General features: G+C 35.7%; 2 protein-coding genes across 4 annotated transcripts in view; one reads left to right on the top strand and one right to left on the bottom strand.

Moving 5' to 3' along the window:
* yme1l1a (YME1-like 1a) overlaps window positions 1-9,401 on the bottom strand; it is a 13,983-nt gene extending 4,582 nt beyond the window's left edge. Inside the window, exons 1-12 of one of the 3 annotated variants that reach the window (XR_010893736.1) lie at window positions 8,888-9,401; window positions 6,910-7,064; window positions 5,229-5,360; window positions 3,754-3,937; window positions 2,618-2,719; window positions 2,102-2,211; window positions 1,874-2,018; window positions 1,671-1,778; window positions 1,288-1,461; window positions 1,041-1,193; window positions 152-284; window positions 8-70 (exon numbers count right to left, since the gene is read on the bottom strand). Coding sequence is in view for 2 of the 3 variants with exons in the window: in XM_067377271.1 (XP_067233372.1) it covers window positions 8-70; window positions 152-284; window positions 1,041-1,193; window positions 1,288-1,461; window positions 1,671-1,778; window positions 1,874-2,018; window positions 2,102-2,211; window positions 2,618-2,719; window positions 3,754-3,937; window positions 5,229-5,360; window positions 6,910-6,942 (1,337 nt within the window). In the remaining variant the exon portion in view is untranslated. The remainder of the gene's footprint in view (window positions 1-7; window positions 71-151; window positions 285-1,040; window positions 1,194-1,287; window positions 1,462-1,670; window positions 1,779-1,873; window positions 2,019-2,101; window positions 2,212-2,617; window positions 2,720-3,753; window positions 3,938-5,228; window positions 5,361-6,909; window positions 7,065-8,887) is intronic. The other 2 variants (XM_067377272.1, XM_067377271.1) reach the window with 2 other exon arrangements.
* On the top strand, window positions 8,175-10,757 carry eif1b (eukaryotic translation initiation factor 1B). Its single transcript, XM_067377273.1, has 4 exons — window positions 8,175-8,385; window positions 9,949-10,112; window positions 10,206-10,307; window positions 10,422-10,757. Exons 1-4 carry the CDS (start codon window positions 8,355-8,357, stop codon window positions 10,464-10,466), a joined length of 342 nt encoding a protein of 113 aa, XP_067233374.1. The 5' UTR covers window positions 8,175-8,354; the 3' UTR covers window positions 10,467-10,757.
* The last annotated feature ends 14,002 nt before the right edge of the window (window positions 10,758-24,759 follow it).

Here is a 24,759-nt window from a genome sequence, read left to right as displayed (position 1 = left end):
AACCTACTTGTCCAAAGCTTCAGCAAAGTTTGTAGCTCCAATCACAATGACACCTTCATTAGGTTTAAACCTGAAATCATCAAAATACTAAAATAAGACCCATGTAACTCCTTTCAAAAAGAGGACATGTAATAAAAAGCTATGGACTCACCCGTCCATCTCAGCGAGCAGTTGGTTGATGGTCTGTCGCGAGTACGGGTGCATGGGAGACTCGATTCTCTTGCCTCCTACACTGTCCAGCTCGTCAATAAATATTACACATGGTGCACTAGCTTTGGCCTCCTCTGTGAGAAAAACCAGCAAAAACATTTGTTAAAAGGGTCAAGAATTTAGAAATCAAATTTTCCTTGACCTTTTGACATGTAAGAGGTCACTGTACTATAAAAATATCCTGCAAGTTTCAGAACCCGTTAGTACAAGCACAGAAAACGACTCGTTTCTGATTTTGTCACATTATTACGTCATAGACCAACAAAAGATCACCTGCTCAACAGATCTGCAGAAGATCAATGTCTACATCATTGCCTCTTTAGCCCCGTCATCATTTTGCACGTCATGTAGTAGTAAATATGAGAGAGACTCTGACTCTGAGCATTACAAGACATTTTGAAGTGTCAAGCTGTGGAAAAACACAGTCTTTGCATTGCCATCCTTGTGATCCTAACATTAAGAAAGCATGGATGGATTTTTTTTTTAACAAAGTTCCAGAAATATTTTTCAACATAGGAAGTTTTCAAAACAATTCCACATGTGTAATGGTGGAAATTATTTTAATATGCAAAACTGTTACCCAACCATGGCAGTGGGCGTTTACTTCCAAGCCTTGAATGAGGCACGCCCATCAAAACGGAGTGTTCGAAAGAGAGGGTCACAAACAGGATAGAAAATAGCTTATTATACTTCTAAATTAGGATGTTTTTGATCATCTTGATAACATTATAAGTGGACCTCAGAGAACATAACAAAAAATGCAGTTCATGACCACTTTAAAGTAGTTTAAGAAGCTTTCTAAGACCACATTTTTTCCTCGAAAGACTCACTGAAAAGGTTTCTGATGCGACTCGCTCCGACTCCCACAAACATTTCATCAAACTCTGACCCGGAGGCGTAGTAAAAGGGCACGTCTGCTTCACCTGCTACAGCTCTGGCCAACAAGGTTTTTCCTGTTCCTGGAGGCCCCACAAGCAGGATACCTGAAATAGACATCCAAATTAGATATTTCTACAAAATAAAAAAAAAAAAAAAAAAACCCTATAACCATAAATCAAAAGAAGTGTTAAATTTCACCTTTGGGAAGTTTACCGCCAAGCACAGTGAATTTCTGAGGGTTTCGCAAAAATTCGACAACATCCTGAAGTTCGTTCTTGGCCTCCTCTACACCTTTCACATGTTCAAAGGTGACATTTTTCATTTGAATAGGGTCCACGGCTGAATCCAGACCGGAGGTGGTGCGAAAACGAACTACAAGTAAACAGATAAACAGGTAAAATGAAAACTTGAATGTGAACATACTGCATTCTAATGATCTTATCAGAAATTATTTCACAGCACAGCCACAAAACCTTTTAAGCACTACATACATACTTTATTATAAAAGCTGCAGAAGAAATTCAGCTACAGTAAATATATTTTAGGCATACAAATGGGAATTAATAAAATGGGAAACAAACCAGTGTCGGAAAACGAGCCTTTACCCGAGAAGAGAGGGCTTCTGGACACACCATACAGGCCCACCAGCAGGAGGGCAAAAATAATCAGACGTGTCCTCTTTACGGAGTCTGATAAAAACAGAAGTAAGAATTAAGTTTCTACCGCAAACACATACTTTGTTATTTAACAGTCTCTAGGATAAGATATGTGTTTAAGATATCACCTTGAGTCCTCTGTGTCAATGCCTGAGCCTTCATGAAGCCCTCTGTGAAGCCAGTCTTAAAAGCATCCTGGTGAGATTCTGACAAGTTATTCTGTTTCAATAGCTGTTCAAAACTCCCTGTGTCTTGCTTCTCCTTCATGAGGCCCTGAAGAGGACAGAGAATAATCACATAGATAAAACCTGTTGTATTTATGAATTAATATTTTGTCAGTGTCATGCTTTACTAACCTTCATAAAGACTGGTGTATAATTCTCTGCTTCTACTGGACCTTCAAAACCTGACTGCAGACGTCTGGTCTTGGACCTCATTGTCTTGAAACCTCTGTTTTGTACCCATACTAAGCATGAAAACAAACAAAACATACATCAAAATAATCCCAAAACTCAATCCATTCAATAGCTATAATGTAACAGCATGTAACCCAGTAAAGGCCCTGTTCACACCAAGAACAATAAATATAACTATATATTAGCATCTACACTAACAGATGATAATGTTTATTATAAGCTTACACTGCAGTTATGTCATGTGCCACTTTAAATGCTCAAGCTCTTCTTGGTTGTCAATGTTTTTATAATTTATCAGCTGATTTAAAATAGTTCTGAAAGTGATTCCAATGATATTGTTCCAGCTGTGGTGTGGACTTCATGAACAATTCATACAACTTTATAGTTATAGTTATCGTCCTTAGTGTGAACGGACCATAATTCATAATATTTTGGTAATTTGTATATAAATATTACATTGCAGATGGTGCAGATCTATGCAGGCTGTCTGGAGGGGGCTGGAGCTTTGCCTGCGAAACACTGGAGAGCCAAAGAGTCCCATGTGTCTGTGAGAGAACCCTGTAGCAAGATATACAATTTAAATTACACAACAATGTCAAGAATAAACACTTTGCTGACAACAAAATGAGCCTTTAGTTTCCAAATGACAAACCTTTTCTCACAGTGTCTGTAACGGTTTGATAAAGGATTCAGTCTCTCTAAACCCCTCCTTTCTGAGAACCTACTCTGCTCTGATTGGTCAGATGGCCCAGTCTATTGTGATTGGTCGACTGCTTACAGTATGTATCAGAAACGAAACGCCTATTAGCATATCTGAACTTCAGCTCTGGATCTTCCTCAGCGGTTGATACACAGTGACACGATCCATAATGATGGCGTCAATCAAGCCCCAGTCCACATCCTTTGGATGTGCAGCAAAGTGGATTTTCTTTCGCAGCGCAGAAAACAGCATCTTCTCAACATGTTGACGACACAAACCAAACTCTTTCAGGCCTCAGCTACAACTACAATGTTTGAGGGGAAGTCAAAGTAGACATTGTTCTCAGGCAGCCAATGAAAACCAAATGCTGGCATTATGCAAATTTGTAACAAACCTACGTAGGTTCATGCAGGAATTAAGAATTACTAACGACTCGTTTCAGGCAGTTCAGAATCTATTCTTTCTTTTAAGAGACAGTAACTCCATTTCTCATACAGTTTGATATTTGACCTTTTACACTCACAAACAGCTATATTACACAGTACATGAAAGGTGATATCCGAAAAAGTGGGCACTTTAAGAGTGGAAAGTTGTTGGAAATCATAAAACTTGTTGGTGCACAAAATTTGAACATCCTAATAAATACATTATCTACTTGTTACCTAGATTGCACAAAGTATTCAAGTACAGTAGGTTGAAAATGATACAAAAATTGCAGTGTCATTTCCTGTGAAGCAGGAACAACTTTTTTAATTGCTCAACAGCACAATGTTGATAAAGAAAGACATGACAGCATAAACATTCTGTAGGGGAATAAACCTAATCATTGAGCTATCAACAATTCAGAGCGACAAAACATGATATCATCACTATATGTTGTGGCTAACCTTACCATATTTGTTTTGGAAGAAGGAGGGGGCAGAAATGTGAGATGTTCTCCATGCTGTTGAGTTCTGAGCAGCACTGGAGATGGATTTCTCCTCTGGATCTATAGACGGCAGCAGGCGTTCCAGAACATCACGTACATGACTGAACCTCAGCTCTGACAGGCCCAGCTCCTTCAAGTTTACTTTAGGCTGTGAAAATAAGCCAGTTAGAACCAGAAAGCCAGTGGAAAGCAGTGTTATTTAAGAATCACTGAGATAATATTATAGGGGACCTATTATGCCCCTTTCACAAGATGTAATATAAGTCTCTGGTGTCCCCAGAATGTGTCTGTGAAGTTTCAGCTCAAAATACTCCACAGATCATTATAGCTTTTCAAATTTGCCCCTATTTGGGTGTGAGCAAAAACATGCCATTTTTGTGTGTCCCATTAAATGCAAATGAGCTGCTGCTCCCGGACCCCTTTCCAAAAGAGGGTGGAGCTTTAACAGCTCGTGCTTCAGTTGCTCAACAACAACAAAGCTGGAGAATCTCACACAGCCAAAATGAGGATTGTCAGTAACGGTGTTCAGCCTTACATTGTTCAAACCGGAGTCAGACACTGATGGAGAGACTCAGCAAGAAGTTACAACTTTTAGAATGAAACTGGACGTTTCTGAACAGTTAGTGGATAAATTTATGTAGTTGCTGTGGAGTTGATTCAACTCATCTACTAGCATGTGCCGTCATGTTAAACTTTTATGCAAATCCAGCATTAAATTGACCCTCGTTTGTGAAGCAGTCTGGCGTTAAATGACGGCATGGTAACAACACTCTACTACAACAACACTTCCTCTGCTCTAAAGCAGCTCAACATGGCCACACCCCCTTTGTTGTGTGTTCTCGGGAGCAAGGTTTATGTAAATTTTAGGGTTAGTGATGTCACCAACCCAAGAAGAAGCTTGTTGTAGCTTGTTGTAGTACCACCAGTACCTACCAGCTGTTTGTTGTAGTTCTTAAACAGAGAATTTAACTTTGAGTGTTGTAACTTTGCAGATGTTGTTTATGCTCAAACAGCAACATTACACACTAACTAAAGTTAAAAAAGTAAAATCATACTCAACCGCCCCATTAAAATTTTTGAATGTTTTTATTTTTATATTTTTTTCATTTTCATCATAATTTTAGTTACATTTTTTGTGTTTTTTTGTCATTTTTTTTGTAATATGTCAATATAGTTTTTTGAGTCATTTTTATTTCAGTTTTAGTTTTAGTTATTTTACTGCAAGTTAAACTTGACGAAAATGAGAAATGTTGCCTTGGCAACTAGCTAAAATAAACTAAGTTTATTTTATATTATATTTTATTGCAGTAAATGTTTATTTTATTTGAAGCAACAAAATTAGGTTTTAGTGAACTATAATAGCCCTGGTGTAAACATGAACTCTAACACGCACTCGCTATAAAGCCCTGTGCGTGCTGTTTCCGTGACTGCCATCATACCTCATTGAGAAGTGGGTCATGTTCAGGTGACGGGTCTCTCTGTAGACTCTGCACCGATGTGGTCACGGCCGAGTTGGCTGAACTCTTCAGGTACTGGACCACATTGATTAAATGGGTCAAAGGCACTGTTCCCTGAAAAAAGTGCATTTTGGTCACATTGCATAACTTGGTGTGCATGGAAAATACTGGTTAGCAAATAAAAGAATAAAATTGTATTAAGTTTGCCAGTCCTTAAAGGATTAGTTCACTTTCAAATTAAAATTTCCTGATAATTTACTCACCCCCCTGTCATCTAAGATGTCTATGTCTTTCTTTCTTCAGTTGAAAAGAAATTAAGGTTTTTGATGAAAACATTACAGGATTTTTCTCCATATAGTGGACTTCAATGGACTCCAAATGTTTTAAGGTCAAAATTACAGTTTCAGTGCAGCTTCAAAATTTCTACACAATCCCAGATGAGGAATAATGGTCTTATCTAGAGAAACCATCACTCATTTTCTAATTTTTTTTTTTTAAATTATATACATTTTAACAATAAATGCTCATCTTGAACTAGCTCTCTTCTTCTCTATTAGAATTCCAGCAGTGTAGACACTGCTAAGTGTATTACTGCCCTCCACAGGTCAAAATTTGAACTAATTGTTATATATTTGCAATAGCATATTGTATATGACAATTTAGTTCAAACTTTGACCTGTGGATGGCAGTAATGCACTTAGCAGTGTCTACACTGCTGGAATTCAAATATAGAAGAAGAGAGCTAGTTAAAGATGAGCATTTATGATTAAAACGTATAAAATCTTAATTTTTTTTTTAGAAAATGAGTGATGGTTTCTCTAGATAAGGCCCTTATCCCTCGTCTGGGATCGTGTAGAACGCTTTGAAGCTGCAATGAAACTGTAATTTTCAACCGTTTGGGCTCCATTGAAGTCCACTATATGGAGAATAATCCTGGAATGTTTTCATCAAAAACCTTAATTTCTTTTCAACTGAAGAAAGAAAGACATGAACATCTTAGATAACATGGGGGTGAGTAAATTATCAGAAAATTTTAATTTGAAAGTGAACTAATCCTTTAAATTATCAGCATAGTCACAGACAGTGACTGATAAGCTCTCTATGTATGACTGCTACTAAAATATGTTGATCTGAAGGTCAGTTATGTCACTTGTTGAAAGGCACATACTTCATTTTTCCCTTCAAGCACATACACACTCAGTCTCACTATTAAACACACAATCTCTCACAGCTTTTGTTGTATAACCAGAGTGAAGGTAATATTACACAACAATGTCATCAGAAAACACTATACTTTCTACTGAAAGAATATCAGTATAATTGATTTTCTCAATCTACAGTGAAGAAAAACTATAGGAAATCGCAACAGATGGTTTTTAATGAAATCAATACTGTCAATCAGATGATGTAATCTGTTTGATGATCTAAACAACATCTAAATATCGACAGAATGCCAAGAAATATGATGTTTATTCAAATAAACTTTCAATATTATTGTTTTAAATATCTATTTTAATCAGACTTGTATTTAAAAGATCGAAGTTTGTTATGGAAAGCCCCATTCACAGACGGTCTGCTTTCTCGTTTATAATTACTACTCACTAATTTATTTACAAAACTGGCTTTGACAATTACTGTTTAAAACAATGAAATACCTTCATACCTGCGACTGAAAGGTTGTAGGCAGAGAAAACATATTTTGCTTAGATTTCCGTTGAGAGGTTTTCTTGTGCCCCTGTCAGATCCTCTGCTGTGTTCTGTTCTTCGGTTATGAAAACCGGTGTTGTTAATCTCACCGATGACTCCGCGCTTCCTTTACTAAACAAAGAGATAGTGTTGTTAAATTCAGCGGATTCATCGTTCTTACGTGCGCTTCTCTTCTTCTCTGGTAGTCTAATCCAGCATCAGTTCTCTTTAGTGCCGCCGCCTGCTGGACAATAACGCTAATGTTTATTTCATTACTTTAATGAACTAATATAGCTCATTTTTAAATTAACAATTGCATACAAGCATAACATAATCAAATAACAAGCCAAGGAAATACAATCAAATACAAGCTGTGTTCCATTTTCTGTTCAGATCAAAATAAACATTTAAAACAAACCGAAGCAAAGGATACTATTATGGGAAATTATTCATTATTAGATGTTTGAATTTGAAATCGTGCTTTTTATCTATTATCATTGTTTTATACAGTCTAACTATGGTATTATCACAATAATCTTTCTTTAGCGCCATCTAGTGTTCGTGTAGCATGAGACCATGCAGCGCAGATCCCCGGATGTAGTGGCTTACGTATTTGCCTGTAAAAGCATAGCATTATGGTATTTGTTATTTATCTAATAATGCACCACTTTGGAAGAGATAAATATTTTGATGATAATATACAGTTACGCTATAACCAACATGGCGTGTTGGAAATCCAAAAACGTTAATTTATGAGTTAAGCTATTTTTGGCTTTACTTCCGGGTTGTTTGAAGAGCCCCACGATGGGCTAGAAAAAGTCTTTATTAATCTATATTAAATTAAAACCATCTTGTCAAATATTATTATGCTGTAAAAGGCCTGTTTTACTAATTTTATCGACTGGTTAGTAAAGCAGTCATAAATAATTATAGTAAACATTATACGCAATTTTTCAATATTTTAAATTAATTTTTTTTTTTTCAATTTTTAAATTCTACTGTCTTTTTATGTTTTCAGTGCTTTATTTAATATATATTAGTAATAAAATAATTTATAATAACTTAAAATCGGATTAAATGCACACTGGATGTTCAAAATAGTGTTTGATTTTAAATCACTTCAGTTCGTGAAATGTTTATTGAGACAATCTTGAGCTGCATACATCTATTTAGAGAAAGATCCTAAATTAAATACAGCTGGCAATGTACTTAGAGCCTTTTGTCAACGCGATCTGTGGCGCATTAAAGCACTTCCGCTGTGTCACACGAGAGACTCGTTGGTAGTTGCATCAGGCAGATTAAAAAGCAGCCGCTCTGTTTTCGACGACGTTTTATACATTAACTACAAATCTAAGCAAGCATATCCAAGCGGCACTGATCGCCGACATCTTTCATCTGTTAAAGTTACCTCAGTAATATCGCATGTCCAATATACAGAACCTCCAGTCCTTCGGTAAGTGGCACGAGTTTACAAAGGAAGAACATCTTGGGCATTGTGTGTTGTTTAGAGCCTGTGGTCCGATCCATCGATGCAAACATGTTTTTTAAATAGTCGATTCAAAAAGTAAACGTTTGTCTTTATCTAAAATAATAATAAAAAGGCTAATTTCCATGCTTTGGGAAGTCGTGGGGAAAATAATGGCGCATTTTTTAGACAATACACTGTAAGATTTTTCTTTTTTGAAAGTCCTTATGCAGTATTACACCCTTAAATTAAGGTTCATTATTGGCATCTGTGTTTCCACGAAGAACCGCTTTTCCGTTGCACAAAATGGTGGAAGAAGCTGCTTTACGATTTTTAATGTGTAAAAATAATCCTAATTGAGAACTGTCTTCTTTAGAAGTTCTCTGGGGAACACAAAATGGTGGTTCTACTGTGAAAACCCTCTTTTGGAAACTTTAATCTTAAAGGGGTAGTTCACCCAAAAATGAAAATAATGTCATTTATTACTTACCCTCATGCAGTTTCACTCCCGTAAGACCTTCATTCATCTTCGGAACACAAATTAAGATATTTTTGTTGAAATACGATGGCTCCGTGAGGCCTGCATTGAGAGCAATGGCATTTCCTCTCTCAAGATCCATTAATGTACTAAAAACATATTTAAATCAATTCATGGGAGTACAGTGGTTCAATATTAATATTATAAAACTATGAGAATTTCGGAGCGCAAAAAAAACAAAATGACTTATTTAGTGATGGCCGATTTCAAAACTGGAAGATTCGGAGCATAAATTAATCAGTGTATGGATTCATGATTCAGATTGCGTGTCTGAAGATTAACGAAGGTCTTATGGGTGTGAAACGGCATGAGGGTGAGTAATTAATGACTGCATTTTCACTTTTGGGTGAACTAACCCTTTAAGTGTAATCCAAAGTGACTGAAAAAATGATTGAAAATTCACTGTTTCAGACATGTGGAAAGGGATAGCGACCTAAAAATAAAAATTTGTCATTTACTCACCCTCAAGTTGTTTTAAACCTGTTTGAGGTTTTCTGCTACTGAAAACTAAAGAGATTTTGAAGAATGTTAGTAACCAAACAGTTTATGGCCCGTTGTGTGTGTGTGTGTGTATATATATATATATATATATATATATATATATATATTTATTATTATTATTATTATTATTATTATTATTATAATATAATATAATATAATATATAATTTCCATACAATGGAAGTCAATGGGGACCAACAACTGTTTGGTTACCCATATCCTTTAAAAATCATGTGTTCAGAACAACTTGAGGGTGAGTAAGTGATAACAGAATTATTTTGGGGTGAACTATCCCTTTAAAAGCTGTTTGATCAGGTTTTTAGTTGCTTAAAAGTCTCCACCATGCTAGTAAAATGCAAATTTTGGGTATCTTGTTGTTTTTTAAATGCATTCAAACCGCAATCAATTGTTGCTCCTTATGATTTCCAACTTGATTCATTCCCATTGTGCAACTTGAGCTGTGAGATTTTGTTTCTTGTAGCAAAGACTGAAATGCTTCATTGTTTCTCTGTAGATCCCTTTGCTGATGCAACTAAGGGTGACGACGCACTCCCGGCTGGGACGGAGGATAAAATCCACATAAGGATTCAGCAACGGAACGGCCGCAAAACGCTGACCACAGTTCAAGGCATTGCGGACGATTATGATAAAAAGAAGCTTGTAAAAGCCTTTAAGAAGGTATTTTCTAACTCTAGTTATTTAGAAGCATTTCTTTCAAAGTGTTTGTCGTTGAGTAATCTTGTGCTTTTTTTTTTTTTTATTATTTAATAGAAATTTGCTTGCAATGGTACGGTGATCGAGCACCCGGAGTATGGAGAGGTGATTCAGTTGCAGGGTGACCAAAGGAAAAATATCTGTCAATTTCTTATGGAGGTGAAGTATACTTGTATATGGAATAACAACCACTTTCTAGATACAGCTTCCAAGCAGTAGTATGTTTTGGACTTCAAATCAGCAGTTACTCATTTCCATTTTGCTATTTTTCAGATCAACATCGTAAAGGAGGAGCAGTTGAAGGTTCATGGGTTTTAAAATGACGGCCCCTCCAGGGCTTTCTAAAGGACTGCACCAGCATGTAGCAATCCTAGTATATTCATGGCAGGGTTTGTGACCATATGCTAACAACACTGACAGCAGGGTGAAACTGTTTTTTGCAGTCATTTCAAGCTCGAATTTTCATAATGACCTCAACCGGACCACTAATTCCAGGCTGGTCTGAATTAGATACTGAATCTTTGTTGCTGATGCTTGTAAACGTTTTATGATAGATGCACTCAATTGCACGATATCTTTTTATCAAGGACAATAAAGTTATGTGACTTTGCAAATTTGTGACTCTTTTCTTCCCTTGTAACATTTATTTGAATGCTACACATTAAACCATGTAGCAAAGTATTAAAACTAAAAGCATACATATTGCTAGTTAAAATCTAGATGGCATAAAAATAAAACTGCATTGATTCTGCATAATTTGCATGAAATTGAAAAGCCTTTAATCAGAAATGGTATCTGAGTATTATGATTGGGTTTCTGTATTGTAATGGTAATCTGGAGCAATACATTTCATAGGCAATTTAATCAAGTATTAAGCCAATGCTTTTTAGCATGATGTTTAATACGAACATGATGGAAAAAGCTAACTTTCATTTATTCTAAGTTTATTTTAACAATGCTTTTGGTTGGTAAATCATTTGTTCACTCATCTAATTTGGCTCATTGTCAGGGCTGGAAATCCTTTCAGCTGTGGCTTAAGTCTGCAGTGTCCTGGCTGTCCCGCCAGGCTCAAACATGAGCGTAATCCTCTTTAAAGGGCATGGAATGGAGTTTGTGACTAAGGGACGCCAATCTCGCTGCTAAGGCTGCATGGGCATTTCAAACACTTTATCAGAGCAAAGACAGTTTGAAGTTGAAAGTTTGAACTCTTTTCAATGATTTTGCCATTTCATGTTCTGTTTGTAGTCTGGGAGAGCACAAAACCATTTTATTAACCCATACTAAAAGTGTCCGGTTGAAAATTGATTCATCCCACTGACTAAAGTAAACTGGTCGCAAGTTCTGTTAATAGTTCAATGGGACTTAATACCATAGTTGGGAAACGCACCCCAGGGCGTTATAAGTGAGTCATTGAATCATTAACCATAGCATTTTGCATCCATAGTTAAATGCAGGGATGTGACTTCTTAACCTATAAAAACAGCAAAAATAAGCCTAAATTATGAAGACCTGCAAATGGCCATATATTGTGAATAAGAATTTGTTCTCTTGTTTGAGCAAATTGTGGCCATAATTTAAGAATTTGTACCCTCGTTTTAGTAAATCGTGGCTCATTTGTACCCTCGTTTTTATTTACAGTTTTTTCCAATTGCTAACACACTAAAATGACATGCACAGCACAATTATTTAAACTGACACACAGAGAGCAAAACTTCTTCTCAAGTCTCCAAAAGTCTAAACACCTTTTCTGTTTTACACACATTTTGCATTTCAAAATAGCACTTTTTAAATTCACTAAATACAGTTCTCTGCATAAGACACAACAATCAGACATAAAGTCACATGTTTGCCATTTCAAAACACTGCCATTCAAAATGACACTACATGAGCTAATTGGCCAATTACATGTGCCACCTGGCCAAACACCTCAGTGGTTAATTGTTAACACTTCAATCAGGATGTAAGCACTATGAAAAGACCACAGGTGAAAACCTTTTTTTTTTTACAACAACAATGGAAGACATTGCAGAGAGAGGAAGAGGAAGAGGAAGAGGAAGAGGGAGGTTGAGAATAAGAGGGGGAGGAAGAGTGAGAGGTAGGGGTAGAGCAGGTAGAGGAGTTCATGGCCAAAGAAGACAAACACTTTCAAATGAAATCAGAGCAACCTTAGTAGATCATGTCATCAACCATGGGTTGACAATGCGTGAGGCTGGACAGAGAGTGCAGCCAAACTTGAGCCGTTTTACTGTCGCCTCTGTCATCCGGACCTTTAGACTGGAGAACAGGTATGTAACCAAAATTTCATGTAGTACACATGTAGTATACCCCATGTCATAGTGTATCAGTTGGGTGACACCTGTTTACTTAGTGTATGACATCAGCCATTCATGAACTGTACAAGTTTCCTGTACAATGTACTCTACTGTGGGGGAAAATATTTAGGCTGCATTGTCCAAGCCCTATATATATTTTTTATTTTATTTTTTCTAAAGGACTGAGAGACGACACCATGGTGGAGGAAGGGGCCAAATGTTCACCGGGGTACAGGAAGCTGCCATTGTAAACTTGGTTTTGGAAAATAATGAAATCAGATTAGGAGAAATTCAAAGCCACATCATCCAAGACAACACCTTATTCAACAACATTCAACGAGTTAGTCTGTCCACATTGGCTCGCATTCTCAAGCGAAACCAAATCAGAATGAAACAACTTTATAAGGTGCCGTTTGAGAGAAACACTCAAAGAAACAAAGAGTTCAGACGAGCATATGTGGATGTAAGTACTATATTGACTGCAGTACACTACACACAACATTGTTTCCCAGTGTACTGGATAACACCATATTGAGTGATTTTTGTTCTTTGTTTTCAGGGAGTACTGGAAATGGATGCTCATGCAATCCCACATGAGTTCATCTTTATAGATGAGGCTGGGTTCAACCTAGCAAAGACCAGAAGAAGAGGGAGAAACCTCATTGGCCACAGAGCCATTATAGATGTTCCTGGCCAACGTGGTGGGAACATCACAATGTGCGCTGCCATCTCCAATATGCATGGTGTCCTCCACCGTCATGCCAAACTTGGACCATACAACACAGCCCATATTCTCACATTTCTGGACAGACTTCACAACATTCTCATACCACCAGAGCGTATGAATGATGCAGACCATCAAAGAAACCGGTACGTTGTAGTATGGGACAACGTGAGCTTTCATCGTGCAGCCCCAGTCCAAAACCGGTTTGCTGACCACCCAACATTTCTCGTGCAATACCTCCCACCATACTCACCATTTCTGAACCCCATAGAAGAATTCTTTTCGGCATGGCGGTGGAAGGTATACGACCGGCAGCCCTTTGTGCGCATGCCTCTTGTGCAGGCCATGGAAGAGGCATGTGATGAGACTGATGTGGGTGCAATTCAGGGATGGATAAGGCACTCAAGGCGCTTCTTCCCTCGATGTCTGGCAAGGGAAGATATTGCCTGTGATGTTGACGAGGCGTTGTGGCCAGACCCGGCTGTGCGGCAAGATGCTGCCTAATTATTTTTCTTGCCTCTTTTTTTTACTGTAATATATTTTTTTTCAGAAATTTTCTTTTTCAGTTTACTTTTTTTGTAAGAATATTTTTGTTCAGTCCCATGTAAATATATCTGCTGTGCTTATGTTGCACTGACTTGTTTACTGTAGTGAAGGAAAAAAAATAAAAATGTTGCAACAGCATGTGTGTGTATCTGCAAATATTTCTGTGCATGTGAACAATCTGATACATATTTTAGTATTATGGCAAAGCATACTAAAGATGGGGGTGCTTTTCATTATGCCCAACAGTGTGTAGGTGGTTAGGCAAAAATCTGGTAATATGAATGAAGTGTGTGCCATTTCATGCAAAAGTTTGATTTTGATAATGCTCTGTGTAGTTTCGGTTGCAGTGCTTCATTTTGCAGGATATATGAGGTATTTTGCAGTTTGGGTGTGTGGTTTTGTGAATTGTGTTAAGTGTTTTGATAAAACCAGACTAGTTTGAAAAATTGTGTGTTAGCAATTGGAAAAAACTGTAACTACAGCAAGGGAATGAATTATTACAATGTGTAAATGATTTAAAATGAGGGAATTAATTCTTAATTTGTGACATATTTTTCCCAGCATATCATGTGCATGGGCTCCATACTAAATACATGTAAAGAAATTTTTATATATATATATATATATATATATAATATGTGTGTGTACTGTGTATAATTATGTATATTTAAATACAAACTTATATATTTAAGAAATATTTGCATGTATATACTGTATTATATACATATATATATATATATGTATATATATATATACTGTATATACAAACTTATTTTGGATGTGATTGATTGACAGCACTGATTATGTATATATATATATATATATATATATATATATATATATATATATATATATATATATATATATATATATATATATATATATATAAATTAAAATCCACCAAAAAATTTCAATAATATCATTGCATAATTTTAATTTTGCATGATCATCAGTCACTTTTACATATTCATAATAACTCTAAAATCCCATATCTTCTTGTGAATCGAGTTTGTTCACAAAGATGTTTGATTCTTCTCACTCAATTTCTTCCAAACCTCAATTTCTACACAAATGCTGAACACAAAAGATATTTTGAAGAATATTGGTTAACCAAACAGTTGGTGGGCCCTATTGACTTCTATAGTATTGTAAAAAATAAATAAATAAATAAATACTATGGAAGTCAAAGGGATCCATCAACTTTGGTTAACGACATTCTTCAAAATATCTTCTTTTGTGTCCATCAACAAATTGACGGTGAGTAAATGATGACAGAATTTTGATTTTTGGGTGAACTATCCCTTTAAATTATATCAACAGATACAACATTTGATTTTAATAATGTATTAGTAAATGTCGAAATTAACATGAACTAAGATTAATAAATGCTTTAGAAGTATTTTTCATTGTTAGTTTGTGTTCACTAAAGGTATGAAAGCTTATTGTAAAGTGTTACCATAGTTTTTTCCTCGAGACACAGTTTGCCCATTAAGATGTGAAGAAGTGAATTGCAGAGTTTTGGTCTCAGCAGCAGTTTAGTGGCTGGTGTCTGAATAAGATGGAAACAGACGGAGCACGTGCGGATGCCTGGGGCCGTCCACCGTCCTCTCCGCTCCACTCCATTACCTCCACCAGACAAACACACAGAGTTAATGATGGATGTCTCCGATTCATCAGCACACTCTTCCTGCTCTTAATGCTTTATTGTTTTCTTTTCCCCCACTCGTTTTAACAATCAGTCCATTCATATCTGAACAATTGATCTCTTATCAATTTTTTAGGAGGCTTAAAAGCCATTTTACAGCTCGCTGAGTTTTATGCGCTTATTATGTGTTTAAATATGAAAAAGAAAGGAATGGCTATGCATGCATATGCATTAATTCCACACAAGAGCTTGATATTGGACAAAACGGTTAAACGCCTGTCTGGCAGTCAGCAGATTCCATTATTTTTGTTTGTGTTTAGCCAGAGGCCAGCCAGCTGTTATTGTTTTTGTGTGGTATTGCATTCCCGAGCATTCACCCCTCTCACATCTCTATAAGCAGTGATTCAGCTTCAGATGCTGTTTCGCTGCAGTGTGATATTGGCCATAAATAATCCTAGTGACACTGACCCCTGCCTCCAGCTTTATTAGAGTGCCACTCATTTCTGACCAACAGGCTGAGAAGTAGATTCACGATTCAAGAGCTTCTTTGTCCACCTTTCACAGAATGAAACATGGAAAATTCATCATGCTGTTTGCCAATGCAGAAAATTATTACCCTGAAAAAAAGTCCTAGTGATTTGTTGGTCTTGGCTAGTTTAAGCCAATCTCATTCACTCTTAAAAATAAAGGTTCTTTAATGGCAACTATAAAGTTCCATTAAGAATCTTTAAAAATAACACGGAACCTTTCCATTCAACAAAAGGTTCACTGTAAAAAATGACCGTGATTTTAACAGTAAAAGACTGTAAAAATGCTGCGGTGAAAAACTGTCAATTGGTTTACAGAAAGTTTCCGTACTATATACGGTGAATAACTGTAATAGATTTAACGGTACATTTAATGTCATTTTACGGTAAAATACTGTTAAATTCAGTTTTTGGAAGTGAAAAATAACAATTCATTGTAAAATTTACAGTGAAAAAACGTAAACTGACATTCCCACAATTCCCTGCGTGACACTTCACATTTCATATATTTTCGTTGAAATAACTCTGTTTCTTCTTAGTTTTTCTAATTTTTTTCTAATCAGTTATGAACATTATGGTTTTATGTTACATCTAATGTTGTTAAATTAATGTTTATTGCATTTTTAAAATTTCATGCATGTTACCATGATGGTGTTTAGTGTGTGTGTGAATGACACTGTGTGCACCTTCTATATGTTAGTGTTGTCCTCCTCAGCTTGTGGAAAAGCTGCTTGTGATGAACTTTGATTCATCATGTGACTCTTATCACCACTGTGTTTGGTGACTGTCAGTGTATTATAAAGGTACAAAACAGATATTAGTACTTCATTAGATTGGTAAATTAACATTATATCAGTTAATGAAATACATTATTTTACTGTAAATTTAACAGATTTTTTTTTTTACGTTGCTACTGTATTTTTTACGGTAAAGTTCTGGCAACCACAGCTGCCGTTTTTTTACCGTAAATTTTACTGGGATTTTTTTTACAGTGTACTGTAGACTATTTTTTTTTTCTCAGCAGGTTAAATGGACCAAAAAGCGCTGGTTATGGCAAGCCATTTTGACTTTTATTCATTCTTGATATCAACAATTCAATTCTTGATATCAGGAATTACATTTCCACTAGCAACAATGTTAATTTTTGATATCAACAATTACATTTTCACTGGTTAAAATGCTAATTTTTGATATTAAGAATTACATTTCCACTAAAAACTAAAATTCTTGATATCTGTAATTGTATTTTCACTAGTGAAATGTCACCATAGGCTGCCATTCAAATTCAATTGTTGATATCAAGAATTGATTTCTTACTAGTTGAAATTCCAATTTCTCATATCAGAAATACAATTCTTACTATTAAAAATCATAATTTTTAATATCATTACTTACTTAATCAAAAATTGCCATTGTTACTAGTGAAAATGAATTTCTGATATCAAGAACTGAATTGCTGATATCAAGAATTCATATTCCGAGAATGAATAAAAGTCAAACGGCTTGCCATATCTGCATTAACTTTTAAATATAGGAAATTAATTTTTGAATTCTTACCATTCATTGATGCAGGTGAAGGTAAAATCTGTAATGAATATCAACAGGTAATTACATCCAGCAGAAATAGGATTAGTTGTATTATGACTTTCTTCTTTCTGATGAACACAATCAGAGTTATATCAATAAATATCCTGACACGTCCAAGCTTTGTAATGGCAGTGAATGAGACCAACATGTATTAAGCTCAAGAAAGTGCCTCTACTCAGGTAAAAAAAAAAATACTATAGTAATTTATAGTAAATACTATAGTGTTTTTGAACCATACTATTGTAAGGTACTTGAATTAATTTGTTGTGGTAATTCTATAGTTGCTGTGATAATATAATAGTAATATAAACAAATGACTTTACCCAATAGTTTTCTACATACACTACAGTTCACTGTAGTAAAAACTAAAGTATACTACAGTATTTAATACAGTTTATCAGTTAACTATAGTTAATAGTACAGTATGCTGTAGCATTCATTAACAAAGTGATGTAAATACTATAATGTACACAGTATACTACAATTTACTATAGTATGGTTTACTATAGTATTTTTTCACCTGGGCATCCATCGTAAACATACACGGCTCCAGGAGGTTAACAAAGGCCTTCTGAAGCAAAGCGATGCGTTTGAGTAACAAAAATAGCCATATTTAACAAATTATGAAATAAAATATCTAGCTTCCGCTAGACCGCCTTCTGTATTCAACTTACGAAAAAAGCGTAACAGGTTATTTGAATACGGAAGGCGTAGGACTCCTTTTGAGTCTCTTAGTTACTGAGAACTAGCCTATTATGCTAATTGCTAAGAATAAATAAACTCACTTTAGCCAATTCCCTTTACTGCTATCGTGGTCTCTTTTATTTCAATTCATCATTCTGTATTCCTTTGAGAAAGACAGAAATGCTCAGAGGAGAGAAGTTCCATTGTTTTTCCTCTGCTCTCCATGTGTCTCTTTGTGAGAATGCTGTCTGTACAAATTAATCTACATGTCAGTACGTTTGAAACCACCAGATGGCGATATATAATTGATATCGGTGTACACCTACCTTGCCAATTTATCACTTTTGATAGATTAAATATCAAATATTAAAACTGTTTTCTGCACACATCTTTAAGCAGACGCATCCTATACACAGATAAAATATTCCGTTGAAAGCAAAGCACTGTAGGCCTCTATAAAAGTGTAATGAATGCTGACATAACATATGGTGTCAGTCCCTTAGAGCCCAAACACCCCCTCTTTTCACTCTACACACTCAACCTCAAAACAGCAGCTCCTCAAAATGATGGCATACATCCAGTTCTTCTGTTCTAGTCTTAGCTCAACCTTCATCAACAGAGCAGGTTGCCAGACACATCCACGCTTTCCTTTTGGAGACACCTGAGTTCTGAGATTGTACCTGGTTCAGTGACCATGACGGGGTGCAGATCTGCATTCGTAATGTTTGGGGAAGGAGGTGTGGAGCCTTTTCTGCTAATAGCACTAAAATATCCCAATTAAAAGAGGGAACAGGGGACTATGTGTTTTCATTGGCTCGTGCTCACGGTGTCGGCAGCTGCCAGGGAAACGGACGGTCTGGCGTCGCTACAATATGTTTCTCTGAGTGATCCGTTTTTAGAGATGAAAAGGGAGACATTGAAAATGGCTGCGTACCATATGCACGAAAAAAAAGTTAACACTTGCACTTTTTTTTATCATGTTCAGATATGTACGGGGTTAATTGGTGAGACGCAGCAGATTTAATCGTAATTACATATTGTGGAATTTTATGTTGGGGGTTTGTGGGTCATGGTGAACACCTTGGTTGTTTCGTAAGCTTCACGAGTCAGCCAGGGAGTATTAAACTGCTTTGACCGGAAATAGATAGAACTGGCGATGAAAGAAACGCTCTGGGCCTCATAAACAATAGTTCTAGTGAGTTGCCTACCTAGACAGAATTTTTATGCATGTTCTCGACATGAAGGCTGTTTGAAACAGTAGGAAGAGTACTATTTATGCCATCTAAGAGATTCCATTCAAATTTAAACGTGCAATATGTAAGAAGTTTGCTGTAAAATATCCAAAAACCACTAGGCCAGTGTTATATATTTTGTTCACTTGAGTACGTACAATATCCCAAATGTTTCCAACTATTTGTAATTCGTGAGAAAATTGCAATTTTAACCGAGGCTCCGGGACGTGTGGAGTCGCCTGTCAATTGCGTCATACCCGCGTTACCCTCAGTTTGTAGAAACCATGGAAACGCAAAGACGCTTTAATATATTAATGTTTTAATAGACAAGGGAACAACTGTTTTGATATATTTATAGACAGAAAACTAATTATTATTAAATAGCTCAACGCGTATAGTCTTATTGTTTAAATCTAATTAGATTTTTTGCGAGTACCATGCTTTACCATGCCTCAAACACTATTTTGTGAAGTAGCTAACATAGCATAATCAGATGCAGCTTTATTTTTAGTAACAGTAATACAGCATTTTCTCCATTATACAATACGTTTTAAAATGAATTCCATGGCATTTATCAACACAAGCCGTCCAGCATTTAATATGATATTCTAATACTAATGTAGCTTGCAGTGAGTCTCACAGCAGCTGCCGAGCGAACACACAAAGTAACGTTATAACATCATTTTCAACACACTCAAATGTATCTAATGTGATAAACAGAGCTGCGTTACCTCATACTTATGACCGGAAAAGCGTAAGCAGCACCGGCGACTGTGTCATAATAAAAGCTCCGCTGCTCGCGAGGCGTGTGTTGCGCAATCGCTCCAGCGGCCTCCTTCAGCTCCACAACACTCGGTCCTGCTCTGCTTCATACTACAGCAACGTTATTAATCGCATCCATGAACATGATTTCTTCTCGAGTCCTATCCCGATTATTTTCCACTGGCTTGTGAGTTAAGGACCACATGTCCCAAGATTCCGTGCTCAAACTTGGCGTCATCAAGCTACGATTTGTTTTGAATAGGCCTCTAGCGGACAGACAATTTTACATATTGCACCTTTAAGGCAGATTTGCATGTGTCCTTCATGGTTGAGGCTGTCGCACGTAGCAAAGAGCTCAGAAAGATATAAAATTTAGAAAAATATTTGTATATTTTCTTCATTACTGCAAATCAAAAATGACAATTTCACTCAATAATTGGGGTATATATTTATGTTCTTATAGAGGGCTGCAGTTATGATGTATTTTTGTAGGTTTGATTATCAATATAAGCTCTGTGGCCAACAAAAGTTACACATTTCGTTCATCATGATAATCTTTACAGAACTTTTATGTATTTTGAAGCCTAAATACAGCAGTCAGATATTAACCCTTAAATGCATGACTGTTTCACTAATCATTCTTACATATTCGGGTCTTTATCGACCCGGATCTATATCTAACACGGAATGATCTCTACCTGTCGTGATAATATAAACTCCTCTGATATTAGAGTAACAATTACAGAAGAATAAAATAAAGCATATTTTGTTACTTTTTGGAGCTTGAAAGGGCTCTGTTTGAGCAGATGTTTTATGCCATCATCACTGTCCTCGTCAGAGCTCATTTCCCAGTAAATTCAGCAAATAATGGGCTAGTTTTATGGTTGAGGTCACGAATATGAGCCCAATTGCGATCTCAAACATATTCTCAGAACTATATAATTTTCAACATCTTCAAAATCAATATTTCGATCGCTAACAGCTTCACCAGATCAATCCAGTAACAGTTACAGTCATATTTGATTGCGTTCAGTACTTGCTCTGCAGTAAATCGCTGAGCCATTTGATGTTTCTCTTATTATTTGTCTGAATGAGTCGTCACTTCAGCATTGTGTATCATTGCCACCTTGTGGAATAAAGGTGAATTGCACTTATTCTGTCATCTAAGATTCAATTATTGTTGTGCAGGAAAAATATACGTACACTCATACATACCTCAGGTCGTTTGCGACCCTATACAATTTTTTACAAAAAATGAATACAAAAATAGGCATTCTTTTATAATTTTATGATTTTTTTTTTCTTGTTATAATGAATTCATTGAGGAATACCAAGAAGGTTGATGTCTAACTTTAAAAAATGAATGAGGAGGAGGAGGGTAGTGAATGACGTCCCGGGTCACTAAAGACCCGAGGTATGCATTTAAGGGTTAAAAGGTAAATGTAAATGAAGAATCACTATGCTTCTGTTTCAATCTTTATTAAAACATTTTCCTTGAAAGTTTGAGTTAGAATTGTTTGCATGAGCGCAACTATAAACACAATGAGGTAAAAGCAACTAGTGAGCTGTTTGGTTTGATTATGTTTAATTCTGTAGTCTCATTGGCAACTTGTTACTTGTTTTTCAAGACAAGAAAAGTTTAAAAAAAATCACAAGGGCAAATTTAATGCTTCAAAAAGTGCATTAAAGATTGTAAAACTAATGCATATGAATTGAGCGGTTTAGTCCAAATTTTCTGAAGAGACATGATCACTTTATACGTTGAACAGATTTAATAGGCTTTTATTCACATATAAACATTAATCAACACACATCAGATATGGTAAACGGAAGCTCAAGCATGCTTGAAATGCAAGAACCAATGATTCGTTCTTGTGTGTTACGCAGCACGTTTGAGCTTCCGGAAAAGGTTTGTTTTCGCACATCAAACAGGTTCGGTTGAGCTTCTGTTTATGTTGTTGATCAATGTTTATATGTGAGTAAAAGCATAAATTCAATCTGTTCATCATATAAAGTGATTGAGTCTCTTCAGAAAATTTGGACTAAACCACTCAATTCATATGGATTAGTTTTTTGATTTCTTTATGAACTTTTGAAGTGTCAAAGTGGTAGTTGCGTAGCTGTCAATGGAGGGACAGAAATCACTCAGATTTCAATAAAAATAGCTTCATTTCTTCTTACGGGTTTGTAACGACAAGAGGGTGAGTAATTAATGACAGAATTTTCATTTTTCACTTTAACACGTCTATAATATTGCTGCAGAAATAATCAAGCTTATTGTCTGTTTTAGTAATTTGTTAATGCTTTTACACATTTAGATTTCCTTGTAATGTCCAATAGTTGAAGGGTGAGTAGAATAATGTCATCTCATTGTACCCAGTTTTTAAAAATGCATATTATTGTGTTCATAGAGCGAAAATTGGCTGATTCAATTTGTTTACCGTAACGGAAGTTACTCCCATAATTTGCGCAAAGCGTCATGGGCATAGGAAAAAGGAAACAATGAAATCATTATTTACTCACCCTCATGTCTTTCCAAACTTTTATGCCATTCTGTTTTCTGCTGAACACAAAAGGAAATGCAGTTCTTCATGCAGATATTTTCCACACAAAGCATAGTCTAGTGACTATCTAACACAAAAAGGCACTTAAAAGCCTCCTATCCCAAGTCTTCTGGAGCCATACAATAGTTTTGTGTGAGAAACACATTTAGGATCTGATTGTAAGCAGCAAGAACTAATAGCCTAGCTTTTTGTTAAAAAAAAAAATGAAGGATTAAAAAACAAGTGTATGTTAAACCAAATTTAAAGACCTTACATCCCAAGATCTGTGTATCAATGTCAAGTTTTTATGTTATGCAACGAGTATCTGTGAACTCATAAGCTTTCCCAATCTGTGCATCCTCGACATACTCTATACATGAGGAATGTGCATGTGTCTCATCTTGTTTTTGGCCAGTTGCTGCAGTACGTGTCGGGCCGGTCTGTTGCAGTATGGGAGCGTGTTTTGAGACAGGAGAAGATGACGACCCCCTACAGAGAAGCCTAGCTGCTCGCTGCATTTCTGAGAGATTTCAAGTGATTTACAGCCTCCTGTCGCACACAGAAAGACAACTTGACAGATACACACACACACACACAGTCAGATAGGCACATATAACATGCAGACAGACAGACAGACAGGATTGAATACAATCCACCTGCTTTGATAGAGGACATACATGCTTTTCGTTTTGGAAAAGAACTTCAATGTCAGTGTGACTATAGGCATGATTTTGTTGTTGCGTTATGTTTCATATGTCTGTAAGAAAGTGTTTTTAATTTTTGTCCTTATATAAAGATAACATTGCACTTTTAATCTAGACATTTTTTTTTTCATTGAATAGTTAGCTTAAAATGCGACACCAATATCACTTAAACCCAAATGACCTATATCCATCTCATTAAAAAAAGATTAGACCTAAAGATATTTGTTAATTGCTTGTGAAAAACTATACATTTAACTTAAAGTGTAGATTATCATTTTAACATGACGTAAATTTTCATCAAGGGTTTCTTAAGTATATTTTCCATTCATTATTGTCATATGCATTTAAAACAAAATCTTTAATAAAGATTATAATAAATAATCAAATAAGAAAATGATACATTTCCTAGATTTGTATTAACCCAATCACTTGTGAGATGAATCACAACATTCAAAGTAAAAAGAAGTACTGAAACTTGTATCTTACTTGATGAATGCAAAAAGTTTGAGATTACACTTGTATAAATAAGTGTACACAAAACATTTTACACTGAAAGTGGGTTCATCTTTAATGAGCAGAGGGGGCGGGGCATCAAAATGGGCGTGGTTAAGGTGGAGTCATTTTTTGACAGGACTTTTATCTGCCAAAAAAGTGTTTAAAAAAAAAACCTTTAGACTTTCCATTGTTCAGAAAAGGCATTTGGCTTGATGAAAGCACTAGTTTAGATCGCTTTAAGTTTAATCCTTCACATTTAAAGACGTGAAAATTAAAATTTTGTATTACATAATGCATCGAGTTGCATTTTAGGGTTAAAGGAAATGTCTGTAAATTTTACAGATGAAAAGTTTTAGCATAAAAAAAAATACCTTTCCCATTTTTCTACAGATTTTTTTCCCTTGCAGTGATTTTAATTAGATCTGAATGAAACTCACTTGTGTTTTCATGCAAATTCACTGATGAAGACATTTCCTCCATAGAGGCAGAACACAGGCTACTGTAAATATCCTAATTGACTAAACAAACATTTGTCTTGATCAAACAGCCTTAATGTAAATACATAATCCCACTTCCTCCAGATTCTAACGAGCCGCACTCATTTCAAATAGCAAGTGTATTAGAACTTAAAATATCATTAAGCAAATGTAATGAACGCATTTTGTTTTGTTCAGCCTATTTTCAATGCATTATTTCACCATGAGTGTTTCAAAAACTTAATTAAAAATCATAACCTTAAGAGTGTTTTGTCTAATTCAAGTTTAATTTCTCAAAAAAATGTCAAATGTCTCAATATATTTATTCTACACACAAATGAATAAACATATGTGTCTAAAATACACCATGATGG

The sequence above is a fragment of the Chanodichthys erythropterus genome, chromosome 23 (assembly GCF_024489055.1).
Source record: "Chanodichthys erythropterus isolate Z2021 chromosome 23, ASM2448905v1, whole genome shotgun sequence".
In the NCBI taxonomy this organism is placed as follows: Eukaryota; Metazoa; Chordata; class Actinopteri; order Cypriniformes; family Xenocyprididae; genus Chanodichthys; species Chanodichthys erythropterus.
The sequence above is the reverse complement of the archived record's forward strand: the minus strand, read 5'-3'. Positions and strand labels throughout refer to the sequence as shown.

What these genes read in the sequence shown, in the direction of transcription:
- eif1b (XM_067377273.1), top strand. Translation starts at nt 8,355, where the DNA reads ATGTCCAATATACAGAACCTCCAGTCCTTCG. An exon ending in TTGTAAAAGCCTTTAAGAAG is followed by an intron (nt 10,113 to 10,205) that starts GTATTTTCTAAC and finishes ATTATTTAATAG; the next exon opens with AAATTTGCTTGCAATGGTAC. An exon ending in TCTGTCAATTTCTTATGGAG is followed by an intron (nt 10,308 to 10,421) that starts GTGAAGTATACT and finishes GCTATTTTTCAG; the next exon opens with ATCAACATCGTAAAGGAGGA.